The following is a 27870-nucleotide window of genomic DNA, read 5'->3' as shown; positions in this document are numbered from 1 at the left end:
GCGATGGCACTATATGCACCTGTTAGTGGCATACATGTAGCGCGAACGTTCGTCGTTGGGAGGTATTGCAGGTCGTCCACCACAGCCGACATGCAAAGCTGGACTCAACGAAAAGGGTCAGGCTATTTGAGAGAGACTGTGGTGTACGAGTTCGCACAGCAGGATAGACAAGTGTGCTCAATCGAGTTGAGCCAGAATCAGATACCCTTAGAGTGAACCCTAGAAGGCTATGCGTCACAAATAGACGACCCAAGGCGGAAAGATAGCACCAATCAGCCTCGACTGTAGCTTCTGGCAGTCACGATTTCAAAAATTGAGTTTTGCTTGTTTATCACCCGCAATATCATATACACTATTGTACCAACACCGCCACATCTCAAAATCACGACAACATCTTTCCGTAGCCCCGAGTGGCTTGTTTCATTTCTCATATTGGATCATATTACAATGCAGAAAATCACCCCATAAGAGATTATCCCATGCGAGGTTCACTCGATGGCTTAGGAGGTTATCCCATAGGAGGTTATCTTAATACAAGAGTCTCCTTAGACCGATTATCAAATGACGGGTTATCTGATAAGAGATTGTTATTTCTCTTATAACTCCCCCTTGTTGTTTCACTTATTCATCACATGAGTATTGTAGCCGTGAGGCGGACATCCAAGCTTAAGCCCGTGTAATCAACATATCTGGAGGCTTTATAGCTCACCTACTTGACACGCCGAACAATCTCACTGATTTCAGCCAGTATGTTCCTCCTCCATCTCCGGACAAGCAAAATGTGTTTCCGTATCATCATTCCATCCCACAGAAATCGTAATCGTTGTCGGCCTCAGGCTCTTGTGACTCGTCCGAGCATTGTGAAGAGATGCAACGTTCCCAGAACCAACGAGCCAGGCGGCATGCCCCAACATTGATGTATTGCACCGCTTCCACCCCGATCGTCGCTTGTCGTCCCCACATGTGACGGCCACGAATTGTCTGCCGCCCTTTCCCGCATAGATACGGCTCGTCTGAGATCGAGTAAAGGGCGACAGCCGTGGAGACAGACACAACACCCCAGAAGGCTCTGTTTATGAAATTCGGCGCCCAAGGCCTGTCTATCCAGGTGTCGAACAGGCGGTCAACGAGATAAATCCATTCGATGCCTAGCTGAATCTGACAAACTTTGCATGACCGTATAGGCCGCTCTCCAACAGGTTCTGTCTGGATACCTTTGCTTGGCATTCTCAAAATATCGCTGAAACCGATCAGAATGAGATCCGAAAATCAGATTCTGTAAAGGTCTTACCGGAATTGAATTGTAGAGTGGACTTGGTGCGCAGCTTTGCAGGAGAGTTCGTGTTGATGATTTGGTCGAGATCAGCGGATTTGCTCTGAGCTGAGGTTTGATATGATCCTTGTCGGAAGAAAGATGTGAAATGATTGTTCAACTGTCGGGATAGCAGCAGGCCTATATATGCTTGTGGGCGCATCTCCAAAAAGGTCTCAGAAAAAAGAACGTGCCGAACAAACACTTGGATCACAGGACGTATTCATGCTGAAGTCTCATACTAGCCATTAGTTTCCGCAGTCTGTTACGGAACTAGGCTACCTGGGCTTGACACTTTGAGTGAATACTACGTCTAGTCGATCAACCAAATGAGCAAGCTGCAACCTGAGACTAGTCGGACATATTTCTGCAGTTCGTCTAGCTTCTATCGGACCATTCCATTTGAGCATGCGGCGGTTGAACGCCATCCTCACCCAGGATGAGTGAAGCTGCAAATCGTTTTTCTACAACAAAAAGATAGACATCCGGGTTATGTCGAAATTTTATTGATAGTTCGCTTTCGCTTTTTCCTCAGTCAGCAGAGTGTTGAGCGTGCCTTAAGAAGAGCGCACTTTACGGGCTCAGCAAACGAGGTGGACAGCGCATGACCAGACTGAAGCCAAGTATGAATGCCCTACTCAATCCACAGAATCTCGCAAGGAGACAAGTCCCATGCCTGTCCGTACATTAATTCATGAACATAACACTCGCCCACTATTTTCCAAGAATTGCGGAAGGTATGATGTACGAATGGCACATCTGAACCCTGGAGGAGGACAATGCAGTCAGCCGGCAATGTATACTTTGGGCAGAGGGCCATGGACCCGCCCCTGTTCCTGACGATTCAGCGACCAAGGATTCCAGGCTTGCCTTTGAAGCCGTCCATTGTTGCGGCAACTGGACTGCCAAATTACCCTTTGAATAATCAGCAAGATCACAGCTGCCCACAGCAACAACCAATTTGTAAAGGTGATCTGGCGTTCTTTGGGGGCAAGTGTCCCGAAGCGCTGGACCAGCTCGATCAGCACTTCGAGTCGGTCGCTGCTCTCTACGTCGATGACGTCCCACTGGTCTGTATTGATCGTTGACTGTTTGTGGCTCAAAGGGTCAGGGCTCCGCAGCGTCTCCGACAGACTGCACTTGACTCGCTAGTCTGAGCATGGCTCTGACCCGGCTCGGGCTCTTGAGTCGTAGGTAATCAGTTGGCTCTGGTGCTTCGTTGTGCTCGTAATCTTGTCTGGCAACTCGATCTCGAGATGCTATCATAGAGGCAGAGGCAACTTGAACGAGAGAGATGGAGGCGCGAATAACAACCTAGAGCAAAGCTCGCTCAACGCCGCCAACCAGGATGCTCGCAATTATTGGCGGTTTGCGATGTGGCTAACTAAACACGAAAAGCAGGTGCCGGTCCCAAGTTGGAGGTTCGGTGGACGTTGTTGATGTTGATTCTATGCGGACATGGCCATCGTTCAAATATCCAGTGCCGTGGTCCAGCTGGGCAGGTCTCTACCTGCCCGTACCAAACGGCTCTGTCCCATCTAGAATCTTAACACGACATCATTGGCGGTGTCCAGAGAGCATCTCATCAAAACCACACGGAAGAACTCCCGGGGCATTACCCGTAGTTCGCAGTGGCCCTTTACGTCGCCTAAAGTCACCGTGCCGGGAGCGCTCGGTAGAGAGAAACACACAGAAAAGCACGACCAATTGACGTCTGTGCTCCGAAATTTTGCACCTCGGTGTAACCGTCCCGACGCCACGGGTCCGGTGCGGAACTAAGTGGGACCTAGTCTATCAAAGGACAAGCGTTGCAGACACTCAACTTCTTCTTCGTGCTCCTTTTCCGTAAAATTGCCGGCCAGAGTTGGTCTAGCGTCTGAGCGTCTTCCCAACGGGCTTTTAGGGTAGTATCCCCATGTTATTCCTCTACCGCATGTCCCACGTTCGGGGCGTGGACATGTTCTCCGGTAAATCGCAACGGGATCGTCATGAGATCTACACCCTTTTCCAAATCATTTAGCATTATAGTAGTATTCATCCTTGATCTGTGCTCACGAGCCACCCCGTATTGTTGTGACAGAGTCAATGGCCAATATAGATCTGCAAGCCATCCGTACCCGTAAAAAAGAGTAGATCTTCCCCCTCCGTGACTTCGTGAGCCTACATGTTTCCTGGCCATTCACATTCGCGCCCTGCACCTTTCTCGTTCCTCGACCACTTCGTTGCCAAGTCGACAAGATGAGGTCCGCGCCCATTGCCATTGCTCTCGTTGGCCTCGCTGGCTCAGTCATTGCTGCTCCACCTCCCGCCCCACAGGTCACACCCCCGCCTTCGCTCGCAGAACTTGAAGAGAGAGGTCTCATAGGTGGTCTTCTTGGTGGTGTCCTGGGTGCTGTTTTTTCTGATATCAATTCCGCTGTGAGCGCCGGGAACCTGGGTGCCCTCACTTCGGCCTTGAAGAAAGTCACAGCTACCGCCACCCCTACCGACGTAGCCCAGGCCAGCGCTACCCTTGCAGCCATTCAATCAGCCTCTCCTTCCAGTCTTTTTGAATACGCCGCTGCCCTTGCTGCCAACGGTCTTGTTGTCAACGACATCAACTCACTCCTTACCAGCACCCTCGGCCAGTTCACTGGTGCCAACAGTCTCACCAACAGTAACCCCAACCCAAAGACATCTGTCTATCCTAAGAAGGGCACGTGCGACGCACCTTACTCCCTCTCTGAGACTGCCTTGCGCCAGGCCATCCATATTCCATCTACTTTCACCTATGGAAAGAAGCCCCCTGTCATATTGTTTCCCGGCACTGGAAACACTGGTTACCAGACTTTTTCCGGAAATCTGATTCCCCTCTTGACCGGCGTCAGTTACGCAGACCCAGTCTGGGTCAACGTCCCTGGACAACTGCTCAACGACGCCCAGTTCAACGCCGAATATGCGGCGTACGCTATTAACTACATTGCCTTTTTGACCTCTCGCAACGTCTCCATGATCGCCTGGTCTCAAGGAAACATCGATTCTCAGTGGGCATACAAGTACTGGCCGTCGACCCGTCTTGTAACCAGTGACCACATCGCCATTTCCCCCGATTACAAAGGGACAGTCATCGCCAACGCTGTCGACTTGACTGGTCTTACTAGGGACCCATCTGTTCTCCAGCAAGAGTACTTCTCCAAATTTATCACCACTCTCCGCTCCAACAACGGTGACAGCGGCTATGTCCCAACTACTGTCCTGTACTCTGGTTTCTTCGACGAGATTGTTGAGCCACAGCAAGGTACGGGTGCATCAGCTTACCTGCTCGACGCACGTGGCGTTGGCGTCACTAACACCGAAGTCCAATTAACATGCCCCGGTGCCGTGGCCGGCTCCTTCTATACTCACGAAGGAATGCTCTACAACCCCATCACTTTTGCCCTCGTTCAGGATGCTCTAACTCATGCTGGCCCTGGTGAGACCAGACGTATCAATCTACCCACCCTATGCACGCAATACCTCGCTACTGGTCTAAACCTCGGCAATTTCCTTGCCACTGAGAACTCAGTCGTGATCGCTCTTCTCTCGCTCCTGCTTTACACGCCTAAGTTGGCCGCTGAGCCCTCTATCTCGGCCTACGCCACTGCTACAAGCATATGCGCGACCTCTGTTCCTATTGTTTCTCACACTTCTACTACATTGAGCGCTGCCGCGAACAAGGGGGCCGCGGTTACGACTTCGAAACTTACGACTATCACTACAACGCCTCAGAAGCCAACTTCTTCTGGCACTTCCACTAAGAAGGCTACCACCACCAGCAGCTCCACAAAGAAGCTTTAAAACATCAGGCCGGCCAAGAGGACAGTTTCCACTACTACCACCACTGCACCTGCTGGACAAAAAGCACTACTAAATTAGCCTCCTTGGCCTCAAATTTCTGCCTGCTGGCACGCTCGGACCGTCATTTATTCGTCCCGTCGCCTGCGTAGAATGAAGACACGGTCAGAGGTATTAGACCATCGCTCTAAGATCAGGAAAAATCCCAAAGAAATCAAGAGTTGATACATATACTGGTCATCTCAAAGTTGCACATATAGCGCGGAGGAAAATATGTCTTATATCATATAGAGTATTTCTAATTTCTAATTGTTTTCGTAAAGCCGAACAACAATCATCATCGTAAACCAAGAATTACAACATGAGAAAGCACAATCATGTCGTCATATGCATGGCTAAAGCTCACTTTTGCAGAGCCATTCAAACAAGCCGAATTCATTACTTGGCTCCACCGATATAGAGAGTCGTGGAGTTTAAGATGATTCTCCCTGTCAAGCATGGTAATATTGTACTGCCCACTGCTGCATTTAGTTGAGTCGTATATGATAGAAATCTTCATTTATTCTGTCAGGCCTCTTGCTACTGCATTTTATGTACCAGTGGTATTGACCCGGCATAACCGCCCATTCTCACTCGGCAGTGTATTGGCCGTCACCACATGCCAAAACTCGCTCCCAACAGCCGTAACAGCGTAAAACACATCATTCGGATCATACTTCCTCTTCAGCTCAAGCAACTTGGGGTACTTGCTCCCATAAAACGCCTGCTGGAAGTCGGGCTCGAGACGGTCCGACTCAGCAAGGTAGCTACCCGCGCCGGGGCTGATATCGCGCCACCGCTGCATTTCGCCGAACGTATGATTCCTCCGCGCCTCCCAGATCTGGTCCGTCGTGGCGTTGACGTTCCAGCGGACGGACTGGATGGCGAAGAAAACATTCTCGCGCCACGCCGGGTTCACCGCGTTGTCCGGATCGTCTGGGGAGACCGCCTTGATGTTGAAGCCGACGATGACGCGGTTCCGCTCCGACGAGAGGCGAATGTTGGCGAAGGTCGTGTTGAGCAGCTCCGGGTCCTCGAAGTTGGCGCGTGGGAAGAGCCTCGACCCGCTGGCGGCGTTGACTTTTTGGATCACTTCAAGCGGGAAGGACTGTACCCAGGCAGGATAGAAGGAGTCGTAATGGGTGATGTTGGGATCGACCTTGATCCCTAGGGCATCAAGTTGAGTCAACCACGGCTTCAAAATCGCCTCAGTCTCTGCCAGAGTTTTGTTAGGCGCAAAGAAAGGAGTCATCTGGAATGTCCAAACTCCTGTTTTTGGGTTATTAGGAAGCAGCACGAAGTACGCATAGGTCCCAAGGTCCGCATTGTTGGGGAAGTAGTCGAAGTAGGCACGAACACCGGCCCAGAAGGTATCATTGCCAACCGTGGTGGTGTCAAACGTAAATCTTGATGCTGTAGTCTGTACGTCCGGGAATGCCTTGACGGTCACAGACGTGGCAACGCCGAACGTGCTGCCACCTCCTCCACGGAGTGCCCAGAACAGATCTGTGTTCTGAGTGAAGTCGGCTGTCACGAACTTTCCATCCGAGGTCACGACTTCGAAGGCGAGGACCTGGTCAGCTCCGGTGCCATAGATGGAACTCAATGGGCTGTGCCCGCCTCCTTGGATGTAACCGCCCATGACTCCGACAGTCTGAGCCCATGATTTAGTCACATATATCACAGTTTGCCAGAAGCATCTCACATACCTGTCCCTCCCCACCAACCACCACTTTACCCTTCTCACTAGCAGCCTTGTAAGTCTCGAAGGCCTGGACACCCGTTCCGCACTTGAACGCGGCACCAGAATAGCCGCTAGCCTCGCCTTCGTACTCAGGTATGTACTGGATCTCCTTGAAGTGCCGCGTCCAGATGCTCAAGGACTCAGCCCCACCAGACTTGCCAGAGAAGTCGTGCCCAGTGTTCTTGACCACCAGCCGCACGCCAGTATTACGTGCAAAGTTGATCCCAGCCTGGACATGCTTCGGTGTCGTCGCATTAATCACATACATCGGGAATCCGCCCATTGTGCAGCCCTTGCTGTCATAAATGTTGGGCGGGGAGCAAGTGAGACCCTGGTAGACAGGGGAGAACATCTCGATCGAGTCTTCCAGGTGGATGTACGAGTTGGTCCAGTTGGCTGAGATCTTGCTGCACTCGGCTGCATCGTAGTATGGGCCGTCGTAGCAGACCGACGCCCGCGGGTGCGGCTTCAAAAGGTTGCCGTCCACGGCTTGATTGAGGGCGGCCCATTTCTCGTCGGAAGGCCAGTCGACATCGCCCGGATAGACTTTGCACGAGCGGTTGGCAGCTACACCGCCGGACAGGGAGCCGAATTCGAATAGGTGACTTGAATCAGCTGGCAGTGCTTGGATGTCTTGTGGAGTAAGTTGCTCTTTCTCCGACTCAAAGAGCTCGGGAGCAGCTTGAATACATTTGGCGAGCAATAGGCTAAACCACAATGAGACCCGAAGAACTTCCATGGCGGAGCAGTTTTGGCTTCTAGAGATGGCGATCAGGTATCGCGCAACAGATTAGTATGCCATGAACCTGCCCAGGCGGGCAGCGTGATATTTATGAAAACATAGTCAACACCTGGGTTCGCCCCCTTGTAGAATGGAACCGTCGCCTTGGCTTTGCAACCTCATTTCGTCCTACCTAGACTGCCTACATTATTTACCCATAGTTTTGAGGCTCGCTCCGGCGCCGGTCAGCACTAGGACGAATCTCGTGGCATTATGGGGCATGCGAGTCCAATGGCAGGGCTGCCCCGCCGCTGATCTCCTCGGTGTACAAGACCCTTTATAGCCACTTTGCGCAGTGTACTAGGGTCGCCTTTTGACTCTAGCAGTAATCGGCAAGGTAGAAGTGTAGAGTATGCAGGCAGGACCGGCACTTAATGTGCCTGGGTTCACCAGCAAATGCCACGGAACTACATCATGCATTGCCATGCTACACCGCATGGGAATTACTGCATCAATGGACGCAACACGCAGAGTACGAGATTTCAGCTACGCTACTTGGTCCAGGACTGGGTACTTCCCATCCGCTTGCCAGTACAAAATTAACTAGGAATCATTTCTTGTGAGAAGCCGTATAAACAGCGAATAGTACGGGTGCGTTCTGGAACCAAAGCCACATGGCGATAACTCTTAGCAAGGTTCATCAATTCATGCAGGCAAGCAGGAGGACCACTCCTGTTGCTTGGTTGGTTTTAAGAGCACCATACGAGCAACGAACACCGGATGGGATTCAAAGTCTTCCATCGGTAAGTTTAGTCTCAACTACAGCATGTATAGTCAGTCACTCTGTCAATGCTGGCTCAGTTTTCAGCTGTGCCCAGTGCCCCCAAGGTAATTGGCGACTAGATTCGGGGGAATGCTTGATAACCAAGAGTCACAAATGTCCGTCGTTATTAACCTGTACTCTACCTAGACCGAGGCGATGATCTGATTGAAGTTGTTACTGGCCAGCATCATGTATCGAGTTGGCAAACATCCCTCACTTCCGCCAGAGTCTGGCCATTCCGAGGCGAACCATCTCGCGCATGCCAGCTAGCTTCAACTGTCAAGATTGGGGACGGCCTATGCCACACTAGTCTATCATCTTGAATTGCAAGTCTCGTACGCTCTCAACTCCTCGGATAGTCCCGCATCAGGAAAGGAGGTAGTCAGTATTTCTGGTTGACAACATCTGCGCTGTTCGTGGCGCTCTCGGGTTGGACGCACGCTATGCTGCCCAGGCGGCCTTGGAGGCCCGAACAAGGAGCGCGGCTAAGCAGGTACAGCAACCACAGACAAGGCCAGAACGACAACAGACGATCCAGGGCTGACAGCCCAGTGCGGGAGAGTGTTCTCAGGGTCTTCCTTCCCCCTTGTTGATGACGTCCCCTCCCTCTCCCGCGTGGCGGCTGGCAAGAGTCAGCTAGACTAGATTATCCTTATCGCAGCAAGCACTCAAGCGGGCAGAAGTTGGTCAGGTGCCCAGTATCTAGTGAGAGAGCTGTCAGAGTTGAGCAGCGCAGACAGGGGGCGGCAGGCAGAGGGACAGACGGCAGCGGAGGGAAGGGAGGGTGGTAGCGCAAGGTAGCGTATGCATGCAGTGCTACGTGGTGCATGAAGAGCCCATGGCTGATCCTTGCATGACACTTGCCGGGCGAGATCAAGAGAGGGAGGTTGAAACTGGGTGAACTACACTGCATCAGCAGCATGGCGTAAACAGTATTCATTGCGGATGATATTGGTACAGCAGGATATATGACAGACTATGCGGCCTAGCAGGTGGCCGTCACAGCCCAGACAGCTATGCTAGCAACTTGCTGTCATGTTTCGAGTTGTCTCGGAGCGGGAGCACTATAATAGCTTAGGAAAACCAGACGATCATGTCTCTAGCTTCCGCGTCGGCCAGCCGTTTGTAACCATGGGCGCAGTCTGCTAGGTACGCATGGCAATACACAGTACGGACAGACATAGGGTTCACAAGCAAACACGAGGAAGATGGATCAGTCGGACCCCTTTTAGCGATCCAGTGGATCTCCTGCAAGCAGTCAGGTGGACAGATGAGGTGGGCTCTGTGGAAGGAGTGGAGTGGGGACCGCGGGTTTTGGGGGGTCTTGGACAAGAAAGATAGATGATGGCAGATGGGCAGATGGGGGGAGGCAAGCGGGAGCTGCAGCTGCATCGTATGCACATGTGCAAGCGGGCGGGAACTGCACGGGAGGGACGATTAGTCTAAGTGCTTGCATGGTTGGGTCTCCATCTGTTGGGTCCATCGTACAGCTTCTCGAATACACACCAAACACGATGTGGTCTGGAATAGTAGACGGATGTAATTATAGTATCGAGGGAGGAGAGAAGCTATTGTACGCACGCACAGGTACTGGCCCGGACCCGACCAAAGACATGTCTCAGGAACCCGCCACTATTTGCATGGCCCAAATGTCCGGGAGAAACATGGGAGAAGCTGGGCGAGACATGGAGGACAAGGCATTTGTTCACGTTGAGACTGGGCTGCCAGGGTTGCTGAGGTGGTATCGGGGTGGTAGAAGAGGGCGAAGGAGGGGGGTGGCAGGAGGGAGGAGGAGGGACGGAACACCAAACCACACACATGGTGGGGTTTGAGTGGTGGCTAACGGTCGAGGCTGATTGGCCCGACAGGACGGTCTCCAAAACGGCCGTTCCCTTCCCTTGCATGGGCTGCAGGGTGCCAGGGATGTCATTTCGAGCCCTCCAGCCCTCCAGCCCCTCCATTTTGCATTTCGAGAGTTGAGCTCCCTACTCACATTCCCAGATGGGAGCTCTCCCCATCCCCCACCCCCCTCCCCTCCGTTCACCTTGATGTCCACCTCCAGTCCGTTTCCAGTCCCAGTCGAGTACATGAAACCTTATGACAGATGAGTGTGTGTGTGACTGTGACTTTGGATTTGACTTCGAACCTGACATGATTTGACTTGGTTGCAGCTTGCAGCTGATGATCAATTACCATCTATCAATCTTTCAATCGATCTGTACATACAATCAGTCAGTACACGACAGTACAGTAGAGGACGGTTTGGCAGGGGGCAATCGGACAGGAAGAATAGGATAGCTTCAACCCGGCAGCCAGCACCGCTCGAACCAGATCGGATGCACTGCCCACCCCCCAATTCGCATCCACATCCACATCCACATCATCCACTCCTCTCCACTCTCTTATCCTCCTCCCTACATCGATGACTGCCCTGCACTGCGCTCCGCTTTGACACTGTTTGTCGCAATCCTGTTCCTGTGTCGGATCCGCATGACCATCAATCAATCTCCATACCGACCTGCTGGAATAGCCTCAACTCTACCTTACCTTACCCATCGCATCATCACCCGATTCGACACCAGCTGTATACTCCTCCATGCTCAAGGTTAATCCGGCCTGGCTATAGCTCCTATCCAATATCCAACCAGACCAGACAGACCACTCAGAGCCTGTCGCGACTCGCCCCAAACATCGAGCACTCAAGTCAGCTCAGCACAGCTCGGCACAGCGCAACACAGCCCAACTCTGTCTGTCCCAGATCACATCATCGGATCAGATAGACTATCTCTCGTCGCGATAAGCGGTGAACGCAGTCACCCTCATCTATGATTCGAAACAGCAACTAGGACTAGAACAGCGATCAGCCTGCGCTACACACTCACTCACTCACTCACTCACTACTCGACTCTACTCCTCCAGACCTCCAAGAACCCACCACTACCACCCCCTCCCTCCCTCCTCAGCTCCCCTGTTTCCCGCGCCACCCGCCCTGTCCTCTATCTTGTATCTATTCATTATCTGTCTATCTACCTTTCAACGCTCAAAACACCCCGCGAGGCACTCAATGCAGTCGCTTCTGACTGTCAACAACAACGTCAGCCTCAGCCTAGTGAGTGTGACAATCGCACCGAGCACAGCCCTCGCCATCTTCACCATCGCCTTCGTCTTCCTCGCCTTGTACCTCCCGACCTTGCGATTTCGTAGCGCGAGGCCCACCAACAAGTCCAAATCACTCTCCAAGTACAACTACTACGACGACATCACCGACGAACCTACTAGCGACTTTCGCAGTCGCTTTGCCTCGTACTTTGACAACAGCTGGTACCCATACTGGAGTCGCAACAGCGCGCCTGACCCCATCGAGTTGCGCGACCACCCACCCTTGATCGAAGGCCTCCCCCAACCCCGCGCGACACTCGCACTTGAGGACAGTCGTCGCAGATCAGGAGCAGCATCGCGCATAGTCTTGCGCGCCACCAGGAGGACTACCGTTAGACCCAAGACCATCGAGAGCGACAGAGGGAAAGAGAAGCACAAGGACAGGCGTAATAGTGATGCCGTTCGACCCCCACGATCACCTGGACGCCTCTCTGCAAGACTTCGAATCGGTCAGTCGCTCGCCACCGCCTTTTCGCTACCCTTCGACCCACAGCGGATTCCTCAAGAGCGACACAGAGGCGGACCTGAGCGAGATGGAAAACTCGACGGTTTCCGCCGGTGGCTACAGCCCTCCAGCCTGGAGGCGCCTCGGAAACGGTGACCGGAGCAGCGGCTTCTGGCGCAAGGGGGACAACCTGCTAGGATACGGTGGACTGCCGCCACAGTGGCGGAGTAGGGAGTCCAGCCCGGAATACGACAGTGTAGACGAGGACTGCGACGACGAGGACATCCTCGCCGCGGCCATCCGTACGAGGTTACCTACTGGTAGCATGAGCCCCGAGAAGGAAAGGAGCCCCGAGCCAGACTACATGAAACCACGCTTCAACGGCAAGGCCGCGAATGGAAATAATGGAAATGCGAAAGGGAATGGAGAAGTTCGGATTAAGAGCGAAGAACCCTCCATGGAGGACATGAAGGCGACTCTCGCCGCACTGCCGCAGAAAGACGATCCTGAGAACTGCATGTTCCCCTGATCTCGCGGGAAGTGAACATTTGACTAACTGACTCTTGCTCAGACATACGTTTCGCCGTCCGTGCAGAGGTCCAGCAGCGGACCGAGCCGATAGAGGCTGCGATTAACCTAGTGCGTTCGACCTACAGGCTCGTTACAAAGAGCTGGTCGTCTATAATCCTGTCTGCCCTCGTCGCGTTTCTCTCAATATCAGCAACGCGCGCCCTGTTCGAGCCTGCCTACGGTCGCCCGGTCCCAGACCTTGTGAAAGTCGCCGGCATTGCGCGCAGCTTTGAGCCGTTGATATACTATAGCGAAAATGGCGTCGCGCAAGTCGGCGATCTGCAGGCCACCGGTGTCGCGGTGTGGGATCTCGGCGAGAGCGTGCGCAGCAGCAACCTGACCAGCGCGCCCATCATCGTCAAGGAGTTGGATGAGTTGAGTGATAGCCTCAAGACGCTGGCTATTGAGCTCACCAAATTCTTTGCGAATGTTGACGGAGACATTGACGGGTATTTCGCACTCATCTCTCAGCTTCAGAGAAACAGTGCTGACGTTGAAAATATAGTATCCTGATTGTAATGGACTGGGCTCGCCGCGAGCTCTCTCAGGTAGCTTCTCTGCCCTCGGCACCCTTGACCTCGGCCTTCGACAACATCCACACGATGCTCACCACCGCTGGCGTGCTCGAGACGCCTACCGGCACGCCCACCCGCCTAGGCGCAATCGCGACGTCTGTCTTCGGCATGTCCAACCCGCAGCGCACGCGCCAGACGCTGCAGCGCACATTCAACGAATTCCTCGCCGTGCTGGAGGAGGCCATCAACAACGAGCTGCAGCACAGCCTGGCGCTGTTCGGGCTGTTCGAGAGCATCGACCATCAGTTCCTCAACCTAGCGCGTACGGTGGTGCGCGAGTCCAACGCGCAGGACGAGCTGCACGCGGACCTGCTGTCGTCGCTGTGGACGCGGATCCTGGGCCCGCGGGCGAGCGACGTCAAGAAGTACGAGCGCAACCGCCTGCTGCTGCAGAACGTGCGCGAGAAGACGGTGCGCAACAAGGGCATCCTCGTCGAGCACAACCACAAGCTGCTCGCCCTCAAGGCCAACCTCGAGAGCCTGCGCCGCAAGCTCGTCAGCCCCCTCGTGCGCAGCGTCAACTCGTCCACGCTCACCGTCGGCGAGCAGATCCGCGGGCTCGAGGACGTCGGCGTCTACCTCGAGGGCGTGCGCACCCGCCAGAAGGGCAAGCTCATGGAGATGCTCTACGGCGGGGGTAGCGGCGCTGGCAGGAACCGCCTTATCGAGCAGCAGCCGGTTGGGGAGTAGAAAATGGCTTCCTTCTGAGTTGGGGACTGATCCCGTGATATGATGAAGGAGGCTGCGGACGCAGTTGAACCGGACAGAGCTGTTCAAGGCGGCTCCTAGACCCGGTTCAGTATCTGACATCTTCCTCGGTCCTCAGAAGATTTATTGAGGTCGTCCGCAATATCGTAGGCGGCTTTGGGCGGCTCACGATATTCTCTCTGGCCCTCTTTGTCTTGGATTGAGACCCATGGTGAGTTCGCCCACATGACAATGACTCCCATCTTACCACAATTCAATTATTCTGACTGACCCAACTTTTAGCTGTATTGCATGAGAGACTCTAGCCCCTGACATAGTCATCTTCCGCCTAGCAGCTCCAGCCATTGCCGTGATATCATGTAAGTGATGACACGGCCTTGACAACAATGTCAAGCACTTCAGTGTTGGTTGCCTCGTGCATTCGGAAGCCACTGCCAGGCGGTTCGGGACGCTGCTTTGACTTCAGTGTCACAGCGCGAATGTCTATCGAGAAAATTCTGTGACCAGCTCCTAGAGACTGTTGGCGTGAACTTTCCCGTCAGTATAATAAGGACAATCACCATTCGACGCTGTTGGGACTAGTATAAATACTCGGTTGCAGACGGTCTCTCTTCTCCCAATATTTTCCTGGCAACCAAAGCAACCATCAGCAAAGAACCAAGCTCTCGAGGAATGAACCACCAAGTTATCGAGAATACAAGTCTATCAGCAAATAATTACCAGCGCTCGATTTCACCCAAACACAGCTCGTCTGGTTGATTACAAACACGTACATACAGAGCCCGTCAAAGAAGCCACAACGAGCCACCAGCACCTGATCACCGCAAGCCGAGCCACGATGTCTTCTGAAGAGGGGAAGCCTTGGAAGTGCAAACCTTGCGACAAGTGGGTGATCGGGGACTACGTCAAATGCCCAGTCTGTGGTAAGGGCCGCGGCGAGAAGTAGGGCGCACGGTGTCAGGCATCGGACTGAGTTCTGGAGGGGATTTGGTGGAGAATTGGCATTGAGAGAGGGGAGAGGAGAGATTCCTACTCGTTTTCCAGCTGTTGGAGGATGGAGGATGGATGGATGACTGATTCAGCGGCGGGACGAAGAACCTAGGGTGCGGACTTGTTGAGTACACTCGTTCGGAAAGTACATATTCCAATCAATCCCTGCCAATCCACCGCGGGTTCTCTCTGTTCTCTTGTACGCCTGCCTTATGGATGGGAGATTTCTGTCGTGCATGTCGCACTTCTATATTCAATAATCCTGTTAACAAGAGGGAGACGGACAAGAGTCACGGCAAGCGGGCCCAATTCTACACTTGCTTAGGTGTGCTGCTCGTTGCAATATCTCCCCTTTTTCCATTTGTTCTTGACGGGCAGCAGCAGCTGACTGCATCGTATCCGGCGCTGAGCTTCGGCGTGCATTTGATTTGACCTAGAATCGCCATTCTGCCTTGCCCGCACATGCAGGCTCCCGCTCAGCGAATCGCTTCATCATGAGCTGGTGGTACGCAGCACGCCACATGCACTCCATGGAACACGTGTCAGACTGAGCCCCGGGGCTCTCCCGAGGCACAGTAAGGCTTTGCGGGGCTGATTAAATTATTATCAGAAATTCCCCTCGAACGCCAGACCAAGAACCATTCCTCAGCCAGCTGAGCAAGTGGCCGACGACATACTCAGCGACATAACCTTTGGCCTGGTTTCACCATGGAAAAACATTCACTAGATCTTTCAGACCTTAATCCATCCTCTAAACGTCAGAGACAGAACAATGAACCTTGTCTTGAAGTGCAAGCGGCGCCTCGGCAGTCACTAGAGAATCAAGTACACAATGAGGGATCTCTTTGTGATGAATGCAAAGCCGTGGATTGGTATTCCCTTCCCACCTTGGCAAGTGATGGCTTATTGAAAGACAAGAATATGACATTGCGATCCTTGAACGCAACTTCTGAGAAACTCAAGAATTCATCCTGCAGGATTTGCGCCATTCTCTCTACCATCAAGCATCCCTCTCTTGATGGGAAAAGATGTGTGCTTCAGGCTTTACCGCTTTCACGGCACTTCGCCTACCATGGCCCGGCGCTCTCTCGCGCATTATGCTTTGACTACCCTGTCCCGGATAGTGCGTCTCGATGCACAGTTTTAGTTGTCACTGAGGAAAAGGACAGGAACCCAATGTGCTTTGACGTACGGAGTCTCGCGGTCGCAAGACTCGATGACTTGGAGTGCAGAACGATAGCACCGAACTCAATCGACTACAACAAATTGAAGGACCTAGTGAGAATCTGTGAGAAGCGGCACAAAAGATGTTGCGCGGCCGAACCACGTCCTAAAGTCTTGGGCCTCGAGGTAATCGACACCAAAACACAGGAGGTCATCAAAGCACCAGATCAGTGCAAATACCTAGCCTTATCCTACGTGTGGGGAGAACAGTCGGGTGGCAGCCCTGGTCACAGCATACAAAGTTCTCCACCTGTGATCAAAGATGCGATTTCAGTTACCAACTCTATGGGCTACAATTACCTATGGGTCGATAGATATGTGAGTCATAGTGGCCCAATACACGCAGAAACCATCATCTAAAATGACGTCCAGTGTATCTCGGATCCTGAAGAGCGGCCTCGAATAATCAGCCAAATGGACCAGATTTACGCAAACGCCTCTATCACAATCATTGCAGCAGCGGACAGGGATACCGAGATGGGTTTGTGTGGGGTCTCCATGCACCGCCAGCTACAGGAACGGGTCGATATCCAGGATACTGCTTTACTGGAACTACCCTTTGGTCATGAAAATTTGACTTCCAGCAAATGGGCCTCGAGAGCTTGGACGTATCAGGAAGGCTATCTTTCAACAAGACGCCTCATCTTTACGAATACTCAGATTCTGTTTCTCTGTAACGGGATGTACGCTGCAGAGTCTTCGCAGCAACTTTTGAAAGCCAACTGCTATAGTGATCACACAGATGAGTTCAAACATCTCATCCCCGGGTTCACAGTCTCCAGACGCAGATTCACAGTACGAGACCTTCTAAAACAGGCTGAAGAGTATAGCAAGAGAGAAATTACGCGCTCTGGTGACTCTTTGAACGCGTTCCTTGGAGTTTTGAGTTACTACGCAAGGAATTCGGCTAAGTTGACATCGCCGGTGCTACAACTCTCCTGGGGCTTGATCGCCAACAAGCACGCGGAGGAGAACACTTTCAGTCTATACTTATTCTGGTCACATACAGGCCCTGCGACTAGACGAGCCGATCTTCCAAGTTGGTCTTGGACAGGATGGGGTGGACCACTGAGGTTTGCGGAATCAGAGATAATATTACGGCCGGACCAAGTGGTTAAGGGAGGCCCCTCCTCCTATCTTGACTGGGAAATATCCATGCGAGATGAAGTTCTCGGTGTTGTGAAGGTGTATGATCTGGCCTGAAAAGAATTTGAAGCGAGAAGGCTTAGGCATCGTCTATACCAACCGGGCCCAAAAACTCTGCAGATATCATGCATGGTCATACCTATTAGCTTCCATGACTTCAAGCTCACAAAAGATCAAAAGAAGGGCAAAACTGAGGTCTTGATTCATGATACTGGTGAAGTTGTTCCAATCAGTCGCAACTTCTTTGATGAGGTGCATCTGACTTTGCAGGTCTGGGAAGGAGTCTTTGTCGGAAGAGAAGAGGCCGATCTGAAACTCGATCAGCAGGTGGGGCAGCAAGATTGCATACTTGGCCTCATCTCCCCATATCGAGGTGAGAAATATGATTGGGATCGGTATCGTTGCCTTCTGGTACGGCAGGTCGGTGAGGGCTTGCATGAGCGGGTAGGGCTGCTGTACGTGAGATTGAACTTCCTATTCGAAATGGTTTACCTGGATGCAATGGGTAATATTCTGGACAACTTCACAATATCTGATAGGCAGAGAAAGCACCCGTTCGCTGATACTGCTGAGTCAAGAACGATCTGTCTTGTATAGGTGCATCAAAGGAGGGAAGGGCTATTGCCTGCACTGTCTAAGATGTACTGGAAAGAATACCTGTTCAACACAATTTGACCAAGGCAGGGGCATATATTCCAGGTAAATAACATACTACCAATGTAATTACATTTGTAAATACTTGTTCGGGAGTAAGCAGGTCCCATGCGTTCGCCTTCAAAACTCTCACAACCTATTCACTTTGCTTCTCTTAATTCCTCTGCAAGTTCCTGATTCACCTTATCATCTGTGTGACATGCCATGGTCAAGTGAATTGAGACTAATGTGTGAGCATCTTTACTTATCAAGCTGTCTTGTGGGACGGCGCTCATATGCTTTCAATAGTTGTCATTTGTGGAGCGTAACCTTGAATGCGCTTGACACCAACATAATTGACGTTGTTCTGTCCAGGATTGCTTCTATTTTTTGAAGGACTGAACAGTTTGGTATAATTTAGTACTACTCTTCTACCTACTTTAAACATCTTGCAGTCTATTTATGGTTCTCTGTACAGATGTATCTGCATAAATGATAGATATCGGACAGTTATACAAGGTTCAAATCCGTACCCCTGGCAACATGGTCCTAGATTTGATACAATCAAATCTTGATTATTAAATGATTCAACATATCGTTCACTAATTGAAAATGATCCATAATTTTGATTGGTTGTAACTTGCCCATTTGCAATATGTTAATCATCCTAGCCATCTCGGAAACAAGATTGTAGGGCGGCATTCAAACAGTTGCTGTTGCTCCGATCTATTGTGCTTCAGGTGATTAAGGGCAGCCATGTCGAACCCTGACACAGCCGAATCTGTATAGCCTCCCCACGGTGGTGGATGAAAAGTTCTACTAATCAGACTTCAGAGGGACAAGTTACCTGAGTGATGATTCTCCCTGGCTCAAAAAGCTACCGCTTCATTATTGTCAGACCCAAACCGCGTGGGCTTCTGCATGAGTAAGAGCTTCGAGGCTGTGGAAGTACAGTTTGGGTCGGCAAAAATGGTGAAATTCTTTGCCTTCGAAGCGAGCATGGCTAGGACTCTAAGCAGCAGATGGCTGCCCAGAGGATCTTCCTTCATGTGTGCGTAAGTGATTTGTGCGTTAAGTATTACTGGGTTCCCTTCCTCGAGATATTCTGTTGTCCCGTTAATACGAAGATACAGTGTCTGCAGCAGGCCAAGGAAACCCGTACGTCATGCAAATTAGCCTGCTCAAGAACAAGGACGCCATGATCAAGCTTGTTCAGAGTACCGAAGGTACACTATCAGATAGTCTATATATTACAGATTATGTAAACTTCGTTGCGGCCCACTCTGCGACAGCATATAGTAATGATGTCGAGTGGCCGGCTACCTGAAGTGGAATCACGCTCAGATCGACGACACGCACATTACTTGTTCCGTAGACCATGAAATTGTTGTCCACCACGCCTCCCATATCCCGAGGCAACATGGCACACGAGCCGAGATGATGGGAATTGGGCCCGAAAGCGGAGTTCTTGATCCAGTTGAGCCATAGCTCATCGCCCGCATCCTCCGGAATTTCTTCGAAGCTGGGTGCGAGACTTGCCAGATCAATAAGGTCCGACAGCGGCGCGGTGGTCAACACTCTGCGGCTAAACCTCGCCGTCTGCACCGCAGCCAGACCGTCAAAATCCGACTGGAAAAAGTTGGGATTGATGGATGGCGACGTGGTCTCATTTTCACTGACGATGTGCACATTTCCTCGGCTGAGTGGTTGCAGGGGCCAGAAGAAGACACCGGCCAGGTTCCCCAAGCCTGCAGGTACGACCTCCGAGGTTGGTGTATTCGAGTTGTAAAGGAGATCCAACTGGCTTTTGAGCAGACGATGTTGAACGCTGGCGCTGCTCGCCCCTCCATTCTGCGCTGCGATTTGTTCAGCATAAGCTGGGAGCTGTGCTATAGCCGTGTTATATACCGACGTGGTATTGTCGCCGAAAAGATCTTGCAATGATGTATGTGAGACGAAATTGGGAAATCCCGTCTCAATTCGGCTGGTGAAGTTGGCCGTGACACCAAGCACGGTCTGATCCTGGAAGTTCTCACCTACGGCCGGTAAGTTGATTGTGGTGTTAATATTGTATTTCGATAACACTGATGGGTTTCCGACACCAGAGTACTCCAGGATTGCCGGGCTTCTGATAGCGCCCGCCGAAAGAATGACTTCGCGATCAGCATAGATGGTTGATACCTGGCCGTCCTGGCGGACAACGCTAGCTGCCAAGGCAACTGCTTTCCCGTCCTCATTGTTCTTAGACCAGATGATGCGAGTAGCCGTCGTATTGACCATGACGTGGAGGTTCTCACGATCCTGGATCGGATAATAGTATGCTCTGGCGGCATCCTCTCGTACGTCCAGCACACTGTCCTGAGTCACTGGCTGGCATCCAAACCCTCTCAACTCTCCCCCTTCAAAGTCCGCGATTGGGGGAATCCCCAAGTTCTTCATTGTATCGTTGAACACAGTATGGATATCACTGGAGGGCATATGCTGGCTGATGCATGTATCCAAAAGACCATCGAAGCCATGGTTTGCCGCAACATATCTCCCCCCAAAGGCTTGAATGCTCGGCGAGGGAATCGTGAAACGTTCGGACTTCTTTCCATATGCGAACAGCTTGTTCCAGTCGAGATCCAGACCCAAAGAAGGCCAGAGATCTATCTGAGAGCTGGCCGGGCGAATAAATGTCATCCCATTGATCAGACTCGAGCCACCGAGACCTTTACCCGCACTCCATCCGATGGTCTGGTTGGCAGCATAAATCTGCGGCGCGCTTTCGTATTGCCAATCGACATCAGTGTTCGTGGCTATGCCCAACACAGTGGTGTTCTTGACAAGGGGATTGTCGTATTGAAAAGTACCGGCCTCAACGACAAGGACAGTATTATTCGGATTCTCGGACAGTCTGTTCGCAATCACCATGCCAGCAGTACCCCCGCCTAGGATTACGTAGTCAAAATGAGCATCGCTGTAGCTGTCCAGCGATTGCCTCGTCGCAAACGATGCAACTGTCAGCGCCGACCCTATGAAGCAAGCGATGTTGGGGAACATCATCTTCCAATTCAGAACGAAGCAACAGCCGAAAGAGGAAGGACAAGGCGGTGGTTTCCACGAAATGAAGGCGATGTAGGGATTGGTATCCGGTGTGATGCTGACATGCTGATGCTGACATCCTGATGTTAGATACTCAACCAATAGCGGAGACGGAGGAAAATTAGCCCGCGTGGGCCACGATACCTAGGCACGTTTTACTAGTGATGCACTCAATTAATACAGTCGATTAAATTTTCTATGAGCATCTCATTTACATAGCTATAAGTCATGATTATATACTACATTTTCTATATGATTTAGTCTTTTAAGAAAGGAAAAGAAGAAAAATATATGATTAGTTAAGATTAACACAAGGGTTACTTATTTATAAATATGATTACTTTACTTATTATACCTACAAAGGCCTCTTCGTACCTTATACTATCCAACAGCCAGGCCGCTGAAAGTTGTACTATTTCATTGTACCTGAATGATGGATAGGAAATAAAAAGAAGCGGTGCAAAGGTAGTCCAGGCCCGTTAACGTGACCGTTTCCGGGTGCCTTTTTCAATAGCGGCCCAGCCATCGGACAACGCACCTAGGACTCTCTCACGACTCTTAGTATTGTAATTGCAGCAACGCATGGAGGGAGCATTGACGGAGGAAGCAGATTTCTAGACAACAGCTTCGGGCAAGTAGGACAGCGACAAGATCTCAAGATGAATAAGAGAATTGATTGGATCATATAGTTTCATTCGACATATTTCAGCACATGACAGGTTTTTTGGTGGCACTTCTAAATTCTAGCATCAACTCAGAATAAGAGTGGCACCAGTCCTTTGAACCATCAATCTCCAGATACTAGTCAGTGGCTGGCCTGGACAAGGGCCCTGTTCCCACAGAGCCGAAAGTACATCTATTCCCGTTCTCACCCTCTCAACACCATTGGAGTTCTGAGTCAGTTTATGTGTCTTATCTATTACTGTTCCAGTGACAAAAAGGCACTCGTAGCAAATGATACTTAGTGTCTGTTAATGTGCGAAGGTAGAAGTGAAAGTTGATGCATGTTTGGGTGTTAGGACTTTTCTCTTAAGCATTTATTTCGAAGCTCATTCAGACTTTGTAGCAATGCGGCGCTCTATTAGTTATCCGACTTTGAGAGCATATTGCAACATATCGCTGTGGAGATTGTCTGGAAAGAAGACGGGTGGTGATTATGGAATCAAATCTCCCATCAGCTCTGAATTTTGATACGAAGAGTTTTTGCATCGTGAAGACGTAGGCTGAAAAAGAAAATGCACGGCGAAATCCATGCTATTTCAAAGTCGCGACAACCCGCCGAAGCTCAGTCCCTTGATAACCTCTTTAGCTGCGCGTTCGCCGCTTAGGACAGCACCCTCCATGTATCCCTTCCACTCGCCCGAAGTTTCCGTTCCCGCAAAGTGCAGATTGCCCGTGGGTTCACGGAGGGCGTTAGGGCCCAGCGAGTCGAGGACACCTGGCGGCAAATAAGCGCATGGGCAACCATAGCCGGAGAACTCATCGCCGAGCCACTCGTATAGCACCATATCTACGAATTCTGAATTTCCTAAATCTTGCACGTTGAACAGTTGCTCGAGCTGGTGGAGCAGCTTCTCGATACGTGCCTCGTTGGGTAGGAGAGACCACTCTTGGGCAGGGGGCCCAGCCATGAAACAAGTGAGTACCGCAACGTTATCTTGAGGGCTGCAAGAGTCGCGAACGACAGCTGCAGGGCCAGTAAAGGACTGCGCCAGACCGCAGAAGCCCTTGGCGATCCAGAAAGGTGACTTGAAGACCATCATGGCTTTGCAGTAAAAACCGTATCCAGCAGCTTCGGACCAGGCGAGCTTCGCAGGGTGAAGTGGAGGTTGCCATTCGATATTCTTTAGGACTGGGCTAGGAACTGTGGAAATGAGTTTTCGGCCGCTGAAAGCAGAGCCGTCGCCAGTTGTTACGACAACCCCGTGTGGACCGTCCTGGACGATCTGTTTGACCTGCGCGTTGAGGCGAAGGGAGTGAGGCGGAAGGATCGAGGCGAGCTTTTTCGACACTGTCTGCGTTCCTTGGCGGATGCGCAGATGTTGACCGCCTCCTTTGCGGTCTGAGCGCATATTGAGGAGGCCGCCACCAGACTTGCAGTAGTTGAGGAAGAATAAAGTGGACAGGTCGCGAGGGTCAACGCCAAGCATAGCGCGAGTCCAAACAGTAGCCGTCAAGATGGCCTTTTCCGTCGCACCACGAGATCTCAAGTAAGCCTCAAAGGTCATGCTGTCCAGTTCAGTGCTCCTGGGCTCCCAGCAGTCAACAGCTTGGCTGGCAGCTTCTGTCCCATCGCGAATCATGATGACACTTTCGACGGAAGCGGCATCGAACTGTTGATATCAGTGTCGGCGATATTTACCTATGGTGATGAAGACACAAGGATAGATTGTACTTACATTAGGAACTTCGCCGTACGCAAAGGACGAAACGCTACCATCGGTGTCCTGGAGAGCACAGTTGCCGGTGGTATTTTGCTCGGTCGTCTCAAGACCAAATTCGCGGACGAGGCTAATCATACGAGTCTGGTTGACGTCGTTAATCCAGGCGGCGCCCGCCTCGATAACACCCGGTCGGCCATCAGGGATAGGTAGACTGTAGGTCCTGCCGCCCACGCGGTCACGAGCTTCGACAACCACACACGAAAGGCCAGCCTCTGTCACTTTTCGTGCAGCTGCAAGTCCTGCTAGACCCGCACCGACGATAATGACGTCTGTGCTTTGTGTAGGCTGCGATATAGAGAGCGGAATCGACGGCGCCCGGTTGGGAATAGCGATGACAGCGTCGATTTCGACCAGCCATGACGGGTGCGCCAGCTGAGTAAGGGGCACCAAGGTCATGGCTGGTCTGTGTTTTCCGTAAAAACGCTGCATTTGGCGAGCATGCTTGCGTGTCTTAGGATCGTAATTCACGACGTACAAAGTCGCTTTGGCAAGGTCCTTCACCGATGCCCCAGCAGCAATCATTATTTTGCGCAGATTGAATATAGCCAAATGAAGCTGGGACTCATAGTCAGCCGGAACATAGCCCGACTTTGTCGCGCCAATTTGGCCAGAAACATGGACAAGTCTGGTATTGGGGCTGGTGATGGTTGCCGGTGAGTGATACACCTTGGACGTGTGAGACAAGTCCAGAATTTCGACGTGCTTCGTCATCTTGACTGGATATCAACGATTTCAGGGAAGTGGCGGTGGTGCGAGGGCAATTGTGTATTGCGTGTTGCATCGGAGCGAGGCTCTCTGTTTATAATTATTTATCGATCAAAAACGATCCAAGCTGTAGTATTCTACTCGGGCTGTTGCTAAGCTTCCAATGGTACCATTCCTATCGGACCACTTGCCGCAGTTCGTGCCCGGAGTTCTTTTGCTACTTATCAGACTGCCGGAGCCAACTTCTTGATGTGTCATCCTGAATGATAGGTTATCGAGGGTTAAAAAGCAAGATGCAATGGCAGAAAGACCGAGCGAAGGAAAGGTGGAGCAACCCCGCCAACTCCACCTTTTATGGCACGAAATGCTCTTGAGTCTCGCTAGGAAATGGCAGATCCAATCGCACGGCGAGCAAGAATAATTTGATGGACGAAAGCTTGAGTACAAGGCGAAAGGCAGGGCCGACAGCTTGTAATCTAATCATCGTTTAGGGGGAGGATGCATGCGATTTCCATACTAGTCTCATTCATGCAAAAGGTGCAATCAGTCAGTCACTAACGCAGAATATCCGCGCAAGCACAATGATATAGACTGACCTTTTCCGCTTTGGAACCAATCCGAGGCTTCTTTCTCGATCAATCTATCATCGCAATTTCGACTTCCCATTTTTTCCGCAGAACATTTGGCGTTATTACAGCCTTCCAAGCAAGCGACCCTGTTAAGGCGCTACAATGTCTGAGCAATTTCGTCTCCGCTGCCCTGCTTTGCCGATTGTCAGGAACTATATCAATGCAGAATGGCTAGAGTCTTGTTCTGGCAATACTTTTGAAGTACATGGTGCGTTACAGATGTGACGTTGTTTAGTGAACCCCCATAATGCACAGGTAGCCGAGTGTGCTCGCTGTTTACTTCCGTTTTGGTTCCACTGTATGTCCGAATTCGCCAACAGCTGCACTGTTTGAGTTATCGTCTTATCTTCGTCGACCTCTGCGTCCCATGGTTTGGAACCTCTAATCTGTAACCTCACTTTCACCGTGGCCGCTTAATTCTGATTTCTGGAATCCCTCCATAATGTCATCCTCGAAGTCTAGAGTTCTGCTAGTAGGAGCGGGAGGTGTTGGTACCTTGGCCGCTTATGCACTGGAGACTGGCGGAAAGGCTGAAGTCACCGCTGTCATGCGCTCCAATTACGAGGTCGTCAACAGACAAGGCGTGAACATTGATTCAATTGAATATGGCAAGATCGTTGGATTCAAGCCATCTCACAGTAAGTATTCAGCCGCAGTTGTCAACACGAGCGTTGGGATACTATGCTGACAATGACGGTTGCTTCAAGTACTGAAAGCCGTCCCGAATGTGGTCAAGGAGGGACTGCCGCCATTCGATTACATTCTTGTCACCACTAAGAATGTCCCTGATGTATCGCCGACGGTTGCGGACATCATCGAGCCTGCTGTTACTCCCGGTAAAACTGCGATCGTTTCTCTCAGAATGGTCTCAACGTTGAGAAACCCGTTATTGCTCGCTACCCTAAGAATATCGTCATAAGCAGCGTCTCTACGATTGGTACGACCGAGAGGTCTCATGGCGACATCCTCCACGACGACACTGACGAACAGAAGATTGGACCTTTTCACAACCCTGAGATACCTCAACACGTCGCTGAGGCCGCCGCGCGCCGCTACATGGAAATTTACAACCCAAATGGCAAGCTTGAGCTTACTTTTGAACCAAATGTGTTAAAGACGCGATGGCGCAAGTTGGTATATAACGCGAGCTTCAACACCGTTGCTACCGTTCTTCAGATGGATACATCACGGATGAGAATGTCAGTATTCGTTGTTGATGAGTTGCTGAAGTCGATCATGCGGGGAATCATTGCTGCGGCCAACGCCGCTGGTTGCGATCTTGACCCGAACCTACCCGACACTGTGGTCTACAACGATGGCTTGGAGGACTACTTTCATCCCAGCATGATGCGGGAAATTGAGAAGGGAAATTACTTCGAGGTCGAGGTTATTTGCGGAGAGCCTCTTCGAGAAGCAGCTGCCCTAGGAGTACCCACGCCGACCTTGAAGGTGATTTATAGTCTGCTAAAGGCTTTGCAGCTCAAGACAAAAGGGGCCAAGGGGGCATGGAAGCCACACTGGGCAGATGGAAATCCTTATGGCGAGAAAAGATAAACGCTCACTAAGATTCAATATATATTTATTCTTCTACAGTTGATGTTGATGTTTCTTGACATATACATTCTCCATCGTTCTTCCCTGACATTTTGATTTATTCGAGATGTGGTGCATCGCTTATAGAATCGCAATAGATCCGACCAGCAAATATCATGGGGAGATTGCATTTGATCTACGCGAGTTATTACAGGCAAACTTGACGATGGCGTATTGCGCCTTGGAGTACATATTGAAGGAAGTAATGCAGGGGACTTCGTGCATGTATAAATCTATGATGATTCGCTGAGACAGATCAATTTTCCTTTGAAGCCCGCATGGGCTTCTGCATAAGTATGACTGTGTTTGTGGCCAACTCGCGGAGTCACTATACCTGTCCCACTAAAGTGGCCAGCTGCCGAATAGGGGACAAAGATAAGCCGCAGTAGGGTATCCGACACCTTGACAATTTGTCTTTCCTAGTTGTAGCGCTGGTCTTCATGAGCCACAGGTGTGTGACGACATATTTCTATAAGGCCCGTCTAGGCGTTTTCCTGGTCTGATACATACATGACCATGAACATCTCATAAAAGATCCCAGTGGTGATACTCTATGCCACGCGAAACTGCTGCTTCATTATGTTCAGATCATGACATTGGACTCTGCCTTGTTTGACGGGTCTTGCCCCTCGTATACATTGGTATTGTGGCCATTGAAACACTTTTCCCACTTCTTGATCGTGGCTTGAACCCTCGACTTCACCGTGTTGACGTCTTCGGGTTCTTTGCCCATCATGAGCCTCCTTTCCACGGGATTCTGGGTGGCAAGGTAAGCCTGAAGCACCATGGGTGGGCCCGAACTCTTTGGCTTGTTTCTATATATACAATTCTGAACATAATACTCTCCAAAGTGTTGGGAGTCTTGAGGAGCAATACTTACTCGGTATCTTCAGTCAATGTTGCTGATTTTGTAGATCTTCGCGACATCTTGGGCGATGCTTATCAATTAAAATGTCAACTAGGTCAATGGCTTTTTATTCAACCTTCTGGTGATGTATTAAGAACTTCAGAATTCTTTCGACGAGTTGCAAAAATGCGCTGAAGACTAATAATTTGAACTGCGAAAGGAAGTCTTGGGTATTATTTATACATCACTCTTCTGGTGAGAACAACATATTCTCATCTTCACATTTTGGCCCTGTGAGAAGACGCATGTAGGAAGACACGTTTGTGTGTATTTTGGTCGCATGATCAGGATTCTCCGCTGCCTGTCGTGTCTTCGTAGCGTTCCTATCCGGCCCACCGCCCGTCGTGAGATGAATACCAAGACACGAACTACACGGCAACATTAATCTAACGAATTCCGGAATTCTGATGTCGAATATGGCCGAACTAGGTGTCTCCATAGACATAGAGACGCGTTGACTGAACAAATCCAATGCAAAGACACATGTTCAACCCGCACTTCCAGGGGTGTGAAGCTGCCATGCCGGAGCAACCAGTCTCACTTGAGCATGCGGCCGTCCGATTGGCGCCACATTTGACAAGGGCACATTCGTGTCTTCGGAGAATG

General features: G+C 51.1%; 9 protein-coding genes across 9 annotated transcripts; 3 read left to right on the top strand and 6 right to left on the bottom strand.

The window, feature by feature from the left end:
• Positions 1-795: 795 nt before the first annotated feature.
• On the bottom strand, positions 796-2578 carry J7T55_014731 (uncharacterized protein; the record flags this gene model as incomplete). The annotated part of the gene is made up of 5 exons (XM_053131702.1): positions 796-1148; positions 1292-1381; positions 1707-1776; positions 2227-2400; positions 2483-2578. 5 exons carry the CDS (start codon positions 2576-2578, stop codon positions 796-798), a joined length of 783 nt encoding a protein of 260 aa, XP_052990092.1.
• A 972-nt stretch (positions 2579-3550) lies between these two features.
• On the top strand, positions 3551-5128 carry J7T55_014730 (uncharacterized protein; the record flags this gene model as incomplete). Its single annotated transcript, XM_053131701.1, has 1 exon — positions 3551-5128. The coding sequence occupies one exon, from the start codon at positions 3551-3553 to the stop codon at positions 5126-5128; it is 1578 nt and encodes a 525-aa protein (XP_052990091.1).
• A 586-nt stretch (positions 5129-5714) lies between these two features.
• Positions 5715-7647, bottom strand: J7T55_014729 (fad binding domain-containing protein; the record flags this gene model as incomplete). Its single annotated transcript, XM_053131699.1, has 2 exons — positions 5715-6818; positions 6874-7647. 2 exons carry the CDS (start codon positions 7645-7647, stop codon positions 5715-5717), a joined length of 1878 nt encoding a protein of 625 aa, XP_052990090.1.
• Positions 7648-16075: 8428 nt separating this feature from the next.
• J7T55_014727 (HET-domain-containing protein) lies at positions 16076-17195 on the top strand (the record flags this gene model as incomplete). The annotated part of the gene is made up of 3 exons (XM_053131698.1): positions 16076-16441; positions 16496-16918; positions 17133-17195. The coding sequence occupies 3 exons, from the start codon at positions 16076-16078 to the stop codon at positions 17193-17195; spliced, it is 852 nt and encodes a 283-aa protein (XP_052990089.1).
• A 23-nt stretch (positions 17196-17218) lies between these two features.
• J7T55_014726 (uncharacterized protein) lies at positions 17219-17707 on the bottom strand (the record flags this gene model as incomplete). Its single annotated transcript, XM_053131697.1, has 2 exons — positions 17219-17322; positions 17437-17707. The coding sequence occupies 2 exons, from the start codon at positions 17705-17707 to the stop codon at positions 17219-17221; spliced, it is 375 nt and encodes a 124-aa protein (XP_052990088.1).
• Positions 17708-19159: 1452 nt separating this feature from the next.
• On the bottom strand, positions 19160-20947 carry J7T55_014725 (uncharacterized protein; the record flags this gene model as incomplete). The annotated part of the gene is made up of 1 exon (XM_053131696.1): positions 19160-20947. One exon carries the CDS (start codon positions 20945-20947, stop codon positions 19160-19162), a length of 1788 nt encoding a protein of 595 aa, XP_052990087.1.
• Positions 20948-22245: 1298 nt separating this feature from the next.
• J7T55_014724 (Amine oxidase) lies at positions 22246-24141 on the bottom strand (the record flags this gene model as incomplete). The annotated part of the gene is made up of 2 exons (XM_053131695.1): positions 22246-23319; positions 23386-24141. 2 exons carry the CDS (start codon positions 24139-24141, stop codon positions 22246-22248), a joined length of 1830 nt encoding a protein of 609 aa, XP_052990086.1.
• A 1065-nt stretch (positions 24142-25206) lies between these two features.
• Positions 25207-26318, top strand: J7T55_014723 (uncharacterized protein; the record flags this gene model as incomplete). Its single annotated transcript, XM_053131694.1, has 3 exons — positions 25207-25402; positions 25472-25554; positions 25626-26318. 3 exons carry the CDS (start codon positions 25207-25209, stop codon positions 26316-26318), a joined length of 972 nt encoding a protein of 323 aa, XP_052990085.1.
• A 622-nt stretch (positions 26319-26940) lies between these two features.
• Positions 26941-27284, bottom strand: J7T55_014722 (uncharacterized protein; the record flags this gene model as incomplete). The annotated part of the gene is made up of 2 exons (XM_053131693.1): positions 26941-27172; positions 27238-27284. The coding sequence occupies 2 exons, from the start codon at positions 27282-27284 to the stop codon at positions 26941-26943; spliced, it is 279 nt and encodes a 92-aa protein (XP_052990084.1).
• Positions 27285-27870: the final 586 nt, after the last annotated feature.

Source organism: Diaporthe amygdali (assembly GCF_026229845.1).
Source record: "Diaporthe amygdali strain CAA958 chromosome Unknown NODE_28_length_639089_cov_64_968398, whole genome shotgun sequence".
Taxonomy (NCBI): domain Eukaryota; kingdom Fungi; phylum Ascomycota; class Sordariomycetes; order Diaporthales; family Diaporthaceae; genus Diaporthe; species Diaporthe amygdali.
This window is presented reverse-complemented; position numbering and strand designations above follow the sequence as displayed.